We start from the raw sequence: 14879 nt of genomic DNA, 5'->3' as shown, positions 1-14879 counted from the left end.
ACCTGCATGTTGGGAGCTGCTCGACAGTGATTCAGTAGAGCAAGGATGCTTCTCCACATGGGAAGGTGAGGGTATGATGGAGGAGCATAGTGCAATAAAGCGTATCTTGGAGCAGATGCGCCCATGACAGTGGAGAACTCCAGCAGAAGGAGCCTTTTCTCAGCAGATAGAGGGCTGCACTCAGGAGAAGCTGCCTGCTCCTGTGAGCAGGTAGAGTAGGTGGGCAGCAACGTTGCATGTGAGGTGGGCATTTACCCACTGTGGGATGCAGAGCCAGACCTTTCATCAAAACCCTGATAGTCCTGGAGTCAAGTTCTTGTCCAGAATCGGGGCCAGTGAAATGTGGTTGTTTTATTCTGCCTCCTATTTTGTGGGGATTCAGTGGTTAAGACTGCCATGTAGCCTTGTTGTGGTATGAAACATTCTGGGCTTTAAAACAGGGCTTTGCAGCCAGGGACACTGGGAATATGGGGTCCATATTCACCCCACTGTGGGAAAACAGGCTGTGACAAATGAGTTTCCTTTTACTCCCCTTTCCCCTGAGTCCACAGGAAGCTCTTGATTTCCTGGAAGAGAACAGTTACAAGAGGAGGAAGCCATGCCCCAGTGAGTTGACTTGTGCGTGTTCCTGGCTTCAGGGAATGGGGTAGCTCCGTGGGCCCACTGCTGTCAACTGGAACAGAGGCAGAGGCCCCTTCAGGCTGCCCTCTTGGCATTGTCACACAGAGGTGAGGACTCTGGTTGCATGAGCAGCACTTTGGAGAACTTGGTTCATGGCAGGTTAGTGAGAGAGACACATTTCACACTGCAGACCTTCAGCTTGGTGTTGAGATAAGAGAGCCCAACATGGTGAAGTGATTTTTTGAGTGAACTGAAGGGAGAAGGAGAGCGTTCATTGGGCTTTGATGTAAGAGTGAGTGCATGGGGGCCATCTTCCCAGAATATCCTTCCTAAGAGAGCTAATCTGGGACTCCTGTCACTCCCCATCCCTCTTACACGCCAGCATGGAGCTCAGGAAAGTGGAGTAAGTCCTGGATTGACAACTTATACGCTGTTGTTGAGCTCCCCAATGTCTCTGGTCTCCAGCCTCTTCTACAAAATGATTGTGCTAAAGCTAATCAACTCTAGGGCCTGTGTCATTCTGTAGGTCAGTAATTCATCAATGATATTAACTTAAGGATAGAAAAAGTAAGGTAAATAAAGCTAACCTTTCATTTAAAGTTGAGAGATCAGCAACAAAATCTTTGTTCCTATTTTAAAATATTTTGTCATATCATTTAGAAACAGCAGGGGCTTGCAATTTGGCCAGATGTAGCAAAAGTCCCAGCCTTGTGACCTTACCTTTCTATGCCTCAATTTCTGCTTCAGTAGAAGAGGGGGTAGGGGCAACCAAACCCTCATGATTATTGTGGGGAGGAAAGAAATACTGAATTTCAGTGAGCAGCACAGGACCAAATGAGTAAAGTTCTCAACTAATGATGATGATGACGATGATGATGATGTTGATGATGACCTGGACCAGAGAATTTGTTGCATGTTTTAAAAAGAATATTCAAAGAGAATATTGCCTATATTACTGTTATGTTTATTTACAAATTGATAATATTGAAAAACAAATGAAAGTTTTATAACTAAGAAAATTTTAGTACCACTGTCTAGTGATCAAGCTAGATGCAGGAGCATCTTAATGATCATAATATTCCAATTAGACTTTGAGGAACACACAGGAAACATTGGCATCCCATGCCAAGTGAGTTACTTGCTTTATCTTACTTATTTCGCGCAAGACCATGAACAGGTAGATCCTATTACCTTCATTGTACAGAGGGGGAAAGTGAAGTTTAGAAAGGTTAACTACCTTTTGAAAGATGACCTGTCTCAGGGGTTAGAGATTAGTATTGAACTGAGGTGCTTCCGATTCAAGAAACAATTCGCTGGACCACTTTGCTACCTGCCTAGCCACATTCTCAGGTAGTCAAATAACTTGATCTTCAGAGCCAGCTGTGATCTCTTTATCGTAGGTTAAGACCAGCAGGTGATGCCGCAAAGGAAAGAGATGACCACAGAAATGGGGAATGGGACAATGGTCCAAGAATTCACCTTGGAGGGGTTTCCTGCTGTCCAGCACCTGGGAAAGGTCCTCTTCATGGTGCACCTGCTGGCGTACCTGGCTTCCCTCACAGGCAATGTGGTCATAGTCATCATCACCTGTGCGGACTCCCTGCTCCAGACACCTATGTACTTTTTCCTCAGCATCTTCTCATTCACTGAGTGTTGTGTCACAAGTTCTGTTATTCCTAAGTTGCTGGTCATCTTTCTTTTAGGCCCGCAAACGATTTCCTTTCCTGCCTGTTTCATACAAGCTTTTGTCTTCTTATTTCTGGGAGCAGCAGGTTTCTTCCTCATGGCAGTGATGTCTGTGGATCGGTACGTGGCCATTTGCAAGCCTCTGCATTACCCGACCATCATGAACCTGAGGACTGGCCTCCTCCTGGTCACTGCCTGCTTTTCTTTGGGCTTGACCCTCATCACTGGTCTGGTGGTGAAGGTTTCCCAGTTATCCTTCTGTGGTCCCCATGTCATCCCTCACTTCTTCTGTGACCTTGGCCCCCTGATCCATCTCTCCTGTTCTGACACCACATCTGTTGAAACCTTGACTTTTGTCCTCGCTTTGTGTATCCTTTTGACATCCCTCATCATAACCATCATTGCATACAGCAACATAGTAGTCACCATCATCTGCCTCCCATCAGCCAAGGAGCGACGGAAGGCTTTCTCCACCTGCTCCTCTCACCTCATTGTTCTCTCTCTGATGTATGGCAGCTATGTCTTTATATATGTGAAACCAAAGCAAACAAACAGGCTGGAATCCAACAGGGGAGCTGCCCTTGTGACCACAGTGGTGACTCCGCTGCTGAACCCTGTCATCTACACTCTGCGGAACAAGCAGGTCCACCAGTCTCTGAGAGAGATGATGTGCAGAATCAAAATATCAAAATAAAATAAAGTCGCAGGACCTTGGAGTGGAAGTCTTCAGAGAACCACGTATGTTTATTCCAGCCGATGCAGCTCTCCACAGTGTTCCCAGTGTTTGTTTGCACATTCTTAGAAAAATGGAAATCTGCATTTGCAAGGCGAAATCATACCTCTCCCTAAATATTCCATATGTTGACAACAATTTATTTTAATAGCAAAATGCTTTGCTGAATTTATATGCTCCCCTCTGATTTAAAGAATGTGTCGAAATTTTTAAAACTTAGTAATTTATACTCTTTTTATTTTACTTCTCTCTAGCCATACACGTGGTTCAAGAGGACAAATAACTATTCAATAAAAAACATTTAATTAATTTAAATAATGGAAGACTGTTTATTAGGTTGTGGTTATGAAGGAACCAATGGAAATAGTAACAATGCTCAGGTCCACATTCCCTCCTCACCTAGCACAAGGAAATAATAGTCATAGCACCCTTCACCTGGAATATAAATGGTTTGCATCAGATGGGCTCCTAATTGCTGTTTTTGGCCCTTGTCATAGCTACACATTTATGCATCATTCCCCCTGCTGGAGAGAAATAGAAATGTTTCCATCTTGGACCATTCTCTAAGGAGAGGTAAAACCTAAAGCATCCCACAGCTGACCAATACTCCTATTTTTCTAAATTATTTATTCTAGCTCCAGCCCCTCAGATGCATGGCGCATATTTATAATTGCTTCTTATCCTAAAGCTGTTACTACTGCATGTGTGTCTATTAGGGGAAGGGACCATGAATCTCTGGAAGAAATCATACAGATATGGAAAGAGGATGATTTCTTTCAAAGACTCAAGGTGATGGAATCTAAGTTATTTGCTTATCTACTTCATATTACTGATCATAACAATTTAAGCGACGCAAACACTTTTTCCTGGTGGACCTGTGTTGTCAACTACAAGGTTATCTTCTAATTGATAGTGTAATCTATTCTAACCCCAAATTTCCATTATCTCAATCCTTAGCCTTTGTACATTTTGACCTCCTATTTCCAGGGTAGAAATGTGTCTTTGTTGCTTCAGAGGAAATGCCTCTAAAAAGATTAACTCAATGTTTCTTGTGTTTGTTTCTTAACCCAAACTCTGAGTTAATTAATCACAAATACATTTTATGAAATATGTTCCACACCATGATTGGATCATTCTTGGCCTTGCAAGTCCTATTACAAAGTTTAGATTTCATCTTATTGACAGTGAAGAATTATCAACAACGTCTAGAAAATCACAGATGTGTTATGATTAGCTATGTATTATTGTACGTAGATGCGGACATTTTATCAAAAAGATTGGAAAAGCCAAGAGCAGAGTAAGAAAGTAGATAAAGAGACTGTTACGTAATTTGGGAGAGAGATAATGATGGTTTAGGGAAGTGGCAGTGGGAATGGAACTCAAAGGGACCAATAGCAGACGCTGAACCATTTTGCCTTGGACAAGCCCTGGGTTCTAAGTCTGGTGCTGCCTTCAACTAACTGACCAACTTCCCAAAACTCTTAAATCACCTTATCCATAAAATGTGGAGATTGAGGCAGATAAGCCCTAGGATCCTCTTGAAAATGGCTCATGGGTGTAAGATCATGATGCTGCAGAACATGGAAATAATGGGCTACCTGGAGAGTTGAACTATGGAGGGTGAGCCTCTTCAAGGTTTTAATCAAGACTTGAGAATAATTGATTACACATAAACCAATCATGTGAACTCTATATTAATTTAAGATACACTGTGATTGAAGCGTGAGCTTGACAAATAGAATAATGAAGACCACAAATTCATAACTGAATCTATGAATCCAGGCTGGACATGGCCAGCCATAGATGGTACCCAGGGAAAGACAAACCCTGATGTGGAGATAAATGCAGTAGATTCTACTAGTGGAAAACATTTTATTGAGAAAAATCCCCTGAGCTAGATCTACGTTGAAGACACTTCCAATCATAACTTTTTAAAGTACTTTATAGAAGTAAGATTGGCATACAAAAACTTGTAGATATTTAATATATAAGACTTGGTATGTTTGGAGGTAAGTACACACCCAAGAATCTATCGTTACTATCAATGCCATAAACCTGTCTATCACCTCGAAAAGTTTCTTGCCGCCTCTTCGTTGTCTTTTTCCTTATGTGGTTAAGAGCACTCCAGATAAGCTCTACCCTCCTAGAAAATTTTTAAGCAGCTGGACAGCGGCCGGGGTGGGGTGGGGACAGCCAGAGGGCATAAGCGGGTTGGGGTGGGGACCAGAGCGGTGTGGAGGGACCCTGGTTGGGGGCGGTTGCAAAACAGGAGGGAACCACAAGCAGGAGGCGAAAGCCTACAGCACTGGCTATTCCCCGGTGGTCTCCCATCCAAGTACTAGCCAGGCCCCACCTGCTTAACTTCCGATTGGACGAGAACAGGCGCATTCACGGTGGTACCGCAGTAGACGTTAGCCACTAAAGAAGCCCCGTGGTGTCTCCTTGCCCCGGGTTATCGCGCGCCCCAGGCCTGTGTGACGCGCACCAGCCACCGGTGCCCCTTGCGCCTGCGCTCCGCCACCTGCCGCCTGCCTGCTACAGCCTCCCGCCCCCACCGCGGCCAGCCAGCCGCCAAACCCTGGGGTGCGCTGCCCTGCTGCGCGCCCAGAGCTCAGGAGTCCTAGGGCACGAGGGCGCGGGGAGAGGGGTAGCTACTGGACAGGGAGCAAGTATAGGGGCTCTCCAGGCTCTCTGTCTGCTGGATCGGGTGATTGATCGTAGGTGATTGGGCTGCGCGGGGGCACGTGGCCCGAGGCGTCGTGCCAGAAGGTCTTTGGGAACCCGGCTCCTGCTCCTCAGAGTCCTCTTCTGCCAGAGGAGCCTCCCAACAGTTGCCCTGGCCCCGCCGCTCTGGCCCGGCCCCAACTTGCCCAAACCCACCTGGAGCCACCAGTGCGACCAGAGGGCCTCTCATGACATTGGATTTGGCATCAATTTCTGGAATATCACACCAAAAACATAGACAATAAAAGAAAAATAGTTAAACAAGACGATCAAAATGCAAAGCTTTTTTTTCCTGCACAAAACATTCTGCATTAAAGAACACTGTCCACATAGTGAAGAGACAACCCATGCAATGAGAGAAAATGTTTGCAGATCATGTATATAAGGGATTAATATCGAGATTATATGGACTCCTACAATTTAACAAGAAAAAATTTAACCACAGTAGTCAAAATTGTGGAAAGGGATTAAATCAAATTTCTCCCGGTAAGATATACAAATGGCCAATAAGTAGGTGAAAAGATACTTCACATTAGCAAGCGCTATGGAAATGCAAATCAAAATTGCAATGAGATACACTCAGACTCCTTAGGATGGCTATTATGAAAACGACATAAAATAACAGTGTTGATGAGGAGCTGGATAAATCAGAACACTTCTGCGCTGCTGGTGGAAAGGTAAAATGTTGCAGCCACTGTGGAAAACAGTATAGCGGTTTCTCAAATAATTTAACACTGAATGCCATATGATCCAGCCTTTCTCCTTATGGGTATACACCAGAAGAAAATTAAAATCAGGGGCTTAAACAGATATTTTACACCAACATTGGTTTTACACCAATGTTCATAGCAGCATTATTCACAATAGCCAAAAGTTGGAAACAACCCTAGTGTTCATCAGTAGATAAACGGATAAACAAAATGTGGTACTTACAATGGAATATTGGTCAGCCTTAAAAAGGAATGAAATGAGAAATGATACAATATGGATGAAACATGTTGAACATTATGCTAAGTGAAATAAGCCAGTCAGAAATGGACAATTATTGTATGATTCATGTATATGAGCTACCTAGAGTAGTCATATTCATAAAGATAAAAAATACATTGGTGGCTGCAGATAGCAGGGAATGGAGAGTTAATGTTTCATGGGTACAGAGTTTCAGTTTGGGAAGATGAGAAAGTTCTGGAGATGGACAGTGGTGACAGTAGCAAAACATTATGATGTACTTAACGCTGCTGGACTGTACGCCTAAAAGTCACTAAAAGGGAAGTGAATTTTATGTTATATACATTTTACCACAATAAAAAGCACTTTTCTAAAATACAATTACTAGAAAACTGAATGAAGTAAAGAAGAAAAGATACATTTATTTTATGTATTTTTACCACAATAACAAAAAGAGCCTTATATCTAGCAAAACTACCTTTCAAAGATGAAGGTGATATAAAGACATTCCCAGATTACTACAACTGAGAGAATTCTTTGCCAGCAGGCCAACCTTAAAAGAAACACTAAAGAAAATGCTTCAGCATGAAGCAAGTTACATCAGAGAATAATTTGAACCCACTCAGAAAAACAAAGAGGACCAGTAAATGTAATTATATAGATAATTATGAAAGACAGTACACTTCAGGACAGTCATACATTTTTCTCTTTTCTTCTCTTAGCTGATTTAAAAGGCAATTGCATTGTCTGTATGTATAGACATGTAAAATTGTATTTGATAGACTTACGTACAAATGTAGCATATTTTACAATAACAGCACAAAGGATGTTGGCAGGAGAAAAACTGTATAGGAGGAAGGAAACGACGCCAGATGCAGTTCAAATCTACAAAGGAAGTGAAGAAAGCCAGGAAAAATGAATAAAGTTAACATAACAAATTCTATAAATATAGACATACTCTTCTTTCTTCTCTCAGTTTCTTTAAAAGACATAAAATAGTGGCCAGCTGATGAGATAGTGGTTAAATTCCCACGTTCTGCTTCAGTGGTCCGGGGTTCACTGGTTGGGATCCAGAGTGTAGACCTATGCACCACATGTCAAGCCATGCTGTGGCAGGCATCCCACGTACAAGTCAGAGGAAGATGGGCACTAATGTTAGTTCGGGGCTAATCTTTCTCAGCAGAAAAAGGAGGATTGGGGGAAGATGAGAGCTCAGGGCTAATCTTACTCAAAAAAATAAAAAACAAAGACAAAATTAAAGTAATGATTATAAAAATATATTTTTAGGTTTGTAATACATGTATTACAAAAGCATAATATGTATAACAGTAATATGTATAACAGTAACCGGACAAAAGAGGGGAGGAGAATAGGCCTATGTGGGAGTAACTTTTCTATATCTCACTGGAATTAAATTTGCATAAATCTGAGGTACATTGTGATAGGTAAAACATATATTGTAAACCCGATAGCATACACTAAGAAAACTCAAAATATAGCAAAAAATGATTAAAAGAGTTAACATATCACATTAGAAAATATTCACTTAATGGAAAAGAAAGTAGTAGAGGAGAAACAGAAAAAAAGAAAGACATGAGACTTATACAAAATAAGAAGTAAAATGGCAGTCATAAATCCAATCCAGTGATGGCATTGGGGAATTCAAAAATATGTGGAACTTAAACAATACCTTCCTAAAAAACCAATAGGTCAAAGAAGAAATCACAAGGGAAATCAGAAAATACTTTGCGGTGAATGAAAATGATGCAACATAGTAAAAATTATGGGATGCAGCTAAAGCACTACTTAGAGAGAATTTTATAGCTGCAAACACCTATATTAAGAATGAAGAAAGATCTCAAATAAATAAACTAAACTTCACCTTAAGACACTATCAAAAGAAGAGAAAACTAACTTAAAACAACAGAAGAAAGGAAATAAGAGCAAAGTGGCAAGAATGAAATAGAGGATGGAAATTCACAGAGAAAATCAATTAAACCAAAAGTTGGTCTTGGAAATGATCAACACAACTAAGAAACCTTCCACTAAAATAATGAGAGCGAGACTGATTGAGGGGTTGGAGGAGAGACGAGACACAGGTGTCTAAAATCAGGAAGGAAAGAGGGACATCAGCACTGACCTTACAAAAATAAGAATGATTATAAGGAAATTCCATGAACAACTGCGCACCAAAGAATTACATAACTAAGAGAAATGGACAAATTCCTGGAAAAACACAAGCCACCAAAACTGACTCAAGAAGAAATAGACAATCTGAATAGACCTATAACAAATGAAAAGATCAAATCAATAATCAAAAAACCACCCAAGAAGAAAAGCCCAACCCAGAAGCCTTCCCCACTGACTACTACCACACATTCAAGGAAGCATTAACACCAATTCTTTACAAACTTTCCCAAAAAGTAGAAGTGAGGGAACATTTCACAACCCGTTTTATGAGGCTAGTTTTACCCTGAAACCAAACCAGAAAAGGACATGATAAGAAAACTAAAGATATTAATCTTAGGAATACAGTTACAAATATTCTCAGAAAAAATACTAGCACTGAACAGAGCAAATTTAAAAACAATAGTGGTATACACCATGACTAAGTAGGCTTTGGAAGGACAGCTTCACTGAAAATCAGCTAAAGTAACACTCTGTATTAATAGAATATAGGAGAAAAAATGAAAAGTCAATTGATGTCAGAAAAACAGCAGTTAAAAAACTCCAAACATATTTTCATGATAAAAACACTAGAAAACAACAAGAATAAAAGGAACTTTCTCAATTTGGTAAAGGGCATCAATGAGAATACCACAGCTAACATTAAACTTAATTATGAAAGGCTATATGCTTACCCCTTAAATCAGAAACAAGAAAGGATGCCTGCTTTCACCACTTCCATTCAACCTTGTACTGGAGGTTCTGGCCCAGGCAATTAGGCAAGAAAAAGAAATCAAAGGCATCTAGACAGATGAATAAGAGGTAAAACTATCTCTATTCTCACATGACATGATCTTGCATAAAAGGAATACACACACACCTACACACAACCACACACTCACATGCAAAGTAATTAGAATTAGTCAATGAGTTCAGCAACTTTGTAGGTTATAAAATTAAAATACATAAATCAAATGTTCTTCTATACACTAGCAATGAGCAAACTGAAAATGAAATTGAAAAACAATTCCATTTACAGTAGTATCAAAAAGAATAAAATACCTAGAAATAAATATAACCAGGGAGGTGAAAGACATGAACGGTGAAAACAGTGAGACAATGATGAAAGAAATTAAAGACACAGAAAAATAGAAAGATATTCCATGGGCCTGGATTGAAAGAATTCATACTGTGAAAATGTCCATACAGCCCAAAGTGATCTACAGAGCCAATGCAGTCCCTATCAACGTTCCAACAGTATTTTTCACAGACATAGAAAAGCAATCCTTAAATTTGTATGGAACCATGAATAGCCTAAACGATCTTGAGAAAGAAGAACAAAGGTGGAGGCATCACACCTCCTGATGTCAAACTATATGACAAAGCTGTAGTAATCAAAACAGTAGGTACTGGCATAAAAATAGACACATAGACCAATGGAACAGAATAGAGAGCCCAAAAATAAACCCACATATATACAGTCAAATACTCTATGACAAGGGTGCCAAGCATACACAATGGGGAAAGAAAAGTCTCTTCAGTAAATGATGTTGGGCTAACTGATGTCCACAGCAAAAGAATGAAAGTGGACCTTTATCCTACACCACTTACAAAATCAACTCAAAATGGATTAAAGACTTAAACACAAGACCTGAAACCGTAAAACTCCTAGAAGAAAACAGAGGGTAAAAGCTCCTTGACATTGGTCTTGGTGATGCTTTTTGGATATGACAGCAAAGCACAAGCAACAGAAGCAAAATTAAACAAGTGGGACTCATCAAACTAAAAAGCTTCTGCACAGCAAAGGAAACAATCAACAAAATGAAAAGGCAACCTACCGAATGGAAGAAAATATTTGCCAGCCATATATCTGATAAGGGTTTAATGACCAAGATATGTAAGGAACTCATATAACTCAATAGCAAAAAAAGCAAACAACCCGATTAAAAAAAGGGCAAAGAATCTGAAGAGTGATTTTCCAAGGAAGACATACAAATGGCCAAACAAGGACATGAAAAGGTGCTCAACATCGCTAATCATCAGGGATGAATCTCAAAACCACAACGAGATACCTCATGATTCTTAGGATGGCTATTATGCATCAGATAAGAGATAAGTGTTGGCCATAGGGTGGAGAAAAGGGATCCCTTGGCTACAGCTGATGGGAATGTAAATTGGTGCAGCCATTATGGAACACACTATGGAGTTTCCTCAAACATTAAAAATCGAACTACCATATGATCCAGCAATCCCACTTCTGGGTATGTGTCCAATGGAATTGAAATCACTATCTTAGAAAGATATCTGCACCCTCATGTTCACTGCAGCATTATTTACAAGAGCCCAGATATGGAAACAATCTAAGGGTCCATCAAGTGATGGATGGGTAAAGAAAACATGGTATATATATATACACAGTGGAATATTATTCAAGGAATATTATAAAAGGAATCCTGCTATTTGTGACAACACGGATGGACCTTGAGGGCATTATGCTAAGTGAAATAAGTCAGATAGAGAAAGACAAAGACTGCGTGATCTCACTTATATGTGGAATCAAAAAGAAAAAACAAAAGCAAAAACAGAATGTATGGGTATAACAAACAGATTGGTAGTCATGAGGTGCTGCATGTGGTGGGGGAGTTGGAGAAATGTGTGAAGGCAGTCAAAAGTTACAAACTGACAATTATAAACTAGTAAGTCCAGGAGATGTAAAGTATAGCACTGGTGGTTGCGAGGGGCTGAGGGGTGGGGTAAATGGGTAGTTGTTGGTCAAAGGGTACCAACTCTCCATTATAAGATGAGTAAGTTCTGAGGATCTAAGGGACAGCATTGCGACTATGGTTAATAATACTGCATTGCATACTTGAAAGTTACTATAAGAGTAGTTTTAATGTTCTTGCCATGACGACAAAATAGTAATGATGTGAGGTGAAGGATGTGTTAACTACTCTTATTGTGGAATATTTTTTGTCACATATATGTGTATCGAATCATTCCTTTTTACACCGAAACTTACACAATGTTATATGTCATTTATATCTCAACAAAGCTGGGAGAAAAAGACAATATTCTACTTCATAAAATGTTTTGGAAATTATTTTATTAACCCTTTTCATACTTTTGGAGGAGTGGAAAATTTGTATCTTTTCTCTCTTAAATGAAGCACTGAGATGTACCACAAGAAAGCATCACAGCCACTATGGACCCGATGTCACTGAAGTGATAGAGGGATAGAAATCAAGAGTATAGAGAACATCATTTGGTAGAAAGCTGCAAAGTTGCACACAAGAAGAATGTGGCTAGTGTGTTAATGGGAGAGCAGTGGATGGATGATCCAAAAGCCAAGATTCTGAAGTTCTTAGAGCTGCCTTGAACCTAGAACCTTTTCCACATTCACTGGCCATGAGCACTAGGCCTACTATGGCTCTCCTTTGAGGGTTTCTATGAATGAGATGCCACACATGAAATAAAACCCCCTCATTGACTGAAGTTCATTGGATTTCCATTCTTTTCAAAACAAAGAGTCAAACTAAATATGTGTGAGGAGAAAGCAGAACTGAGCCCACCCAGCTCCTCTAGTTTTGTCTGGATGTGTCTTCCCCCATCAGCAGACTTGATGCACAAAGGTGAGGCACACTGCCAGAAGAAACCAGACTTCTGAGGACATGGCACTTGCTTACCCTGGCAGTGTGCCTCCTGATCAGCCTGAGCATGGGCTCCCTCACTGTGCCTGCACTGGCCCCTTTCCTCAAAAGAATGTGCTCGACCTGGCAGTGTGCCTCCTGATCAGCCTGAGCACGGGCTCCCCCACGGTGCCTGCACTGGTGCCTTTCCTTCCCTGCCTTGTGGATGACTTGACCTCCACATAAGGAAGAAGAGACAGATAGCTACCTCTGCCAAAATTGAGCATTCCAGTCCCTTTAGGAGGTTGAAGAATTTCAGTTTGTCTCCTCTGTTTCCTGAGAATTCTTCTCAGGAGTTTTGCCTCCAAGCAGTGACAAGATCTGGCGAAGAAGACTGAATCTGATGGTGTTATAATTCTAGGAAACATCTCCCTAACGCCTACACAAACAGGTCTGATCACCCTGAGATCCCCACATTTATATGTGTGGAAAGAGATCAATCTGGTTTACTGAGTCTTAGGAATCTCAGAAACTGACTTCATGTCACACCTCAATATAATGCTAATTGGTGAGGTGATGTCTCAAGCCCAGCCAAAAGGATCACATTTCCTAAAGGGGATTATATAAATTAGTTTTCTCTCTCCACTGCACATCTTTCATCTTCTCATCTAAGAAGGATCCCTTCCCATAACAGTAAAACACTATATCACATAATAAGCTGTGAGGGTGTCATCAGGAGAGGCATGAACTTATGTGAACTTCACCCCCATTTCAAAGGAGTTTGTTGTTGCAAATTTTATTGGGGGGTCTTCAATACTTTGTGTCAAATCTTGACCTTGCAAAACGTCACATTCACCATTTCATGCTGGAAAGGTCTTGAGATGAAGGTGCTTAGGAATTTTGGTACTAAGGACACCACTTAAAACCACACGTGTTCTCCCCAAAACCTTGAGCCTCCACACATCAAAGGTGAGACAAACAGAAGAAATCCCACCAGGAAAGTAATAAAAGTGAAGATGCAGAATCTTACAACATAGCTTCTTTTGAGATTTACAGATGGCTTTTTCCACCTCTTCCTATTCCATCCACAGTATTCCTCTTAATCATTCTATAGTGGGAGGTTCATTAAAAAAGAAAAGATTTCTTTTTCCCTTGCTTGAATAAAAAACAAAATAAGAAATTCAGATCTCATAAATTATCTTATACCTCATCTTTCCCTCCTGGTCCCAGGTTGGAAGATCCTTACACTAATATGCTTTCCCTCACATGGTGGATGGTATTGGGTATGATATTAACGAGCCCTCTGGATCAGAACTCATGTGTTCTGGGTCCCCATTGGGATTGTTGCCTTCTTTTTATGGAAATTTCATGAAGAGTTAGTTTGGTTCTCAACGTATTATCAGTTTTACAGCAACTCCACCGTCAGACTGGTGTTCGGGCTGCTGACACTGCTTCTCCCCATCCCAATCCCCATTTCCTGTTCAACTTAGCATCCGCTAGTCTCTCTCACAATATCACCCACAATATCATGGGTGATAGGATTGACCTTTCATTAGGCCCTACTTAGTCTTCTTACTAAGGCATATAATACAAGACATCGAAACTTTTCTATGAACAGATCATATTAATCAGGTACATTTTAAACCAAAATATGCTTATTATATAAATTCTGAATATTAGTGTAGCCTAATTTTTGAAAAGTGGCACAGGGACAGAGTGGTAAGCATAACAATATGCTGCAGAGGAAAAGTCACAAGCTGATGTTTGCTTTTTGTCTCCGTTGTTAGATAATCAGAAACACAACTTTAAGAGCTATCTCTTTCATTAACAAGCTAATAAATCCTCAAAGCACAAGGAATACTGAAAAATTTCACAAATAAACGAAATCTCAAGGTGTCATTGAAAAGCACAAAGAAATACTGGGTATTGGAGAGCTGTGAAGGCACTATCCAGAAAAGAGAAATATAGACAAAGGAAGCTTTGAAATATTTCTTGGTGCCAGGTCAGCACCCCTTAGGCTAGATGGATGATATAGTTAGTTCACCCCATCTGAGCTTCCCCTTTGTAAGCCTTTCACCAAATACATGCCAGTCCTCTCTCCTCCCAGTCTTGGCATTGGGACTTGCTCAGGTGGCACAGGTATTTCTGCACCATGAAGCTGGCACTGAATAAATTTAAAAGAATCCTATGCAAATGGGCCTTTATCTGGGCAGTAGTCTTTATGGTCTCACTTTGCTCCAGTTTCTGTAACTCATCTCCCATGTTTTCCCTAACTTCCAACTGAGAATATGACCATTCAGTCCAGGTTTGGCATGGATTGAAAGCAGAGTGTGTGGATGGACAGATGTTACAGAAATGATTTTGTCTATTTGTAG

At 40.6% G+C, this 14879-nt stretch overlaps 1 protein-coding gene across 1 annotated transcript; it reads left to right on the top strand.

Annotated features, from left to right (window-relative positions):
- The first annotated feature begins 2056 nt into the window (after positions 1–2056).
- On the top strand, positions 2057–3001 carry LOC124232863 (olfactory receptor 2AP1-like). The gene has a single exon (XM_046649771.1). The coding sequence runs from the start codon at positions 2057–2059 to the stop codon at positions 2999–3001; it is 945 nt and encodes a 314-aa protein (XP_046505727.1).
- Positions 3002–14879: the final 11878 nt, after the last annotated feature.

Source organism: Equus quagga, unplaced genomic scaffold (genome assembly GCF_021613505.1).
Source record: "Equus quagga isolate Etosha38 unplaced genomic scaffold, UCLA_HA_Equagga_1.0 135409_RagTag, whole genome shotgun sequence".
In the NCBI taxonomy this organism is placed as follows: domain Eukaryota; kingdom Metazoa; phylum Chordata; class Mammalia; order Perissodactyla; family Equidae; genus Equus; species Equus quagga.
Note: the sequence above shows the minus strand (reverse complement) of the source record. Positions and strands in the feature narration are given on the sequence as shown.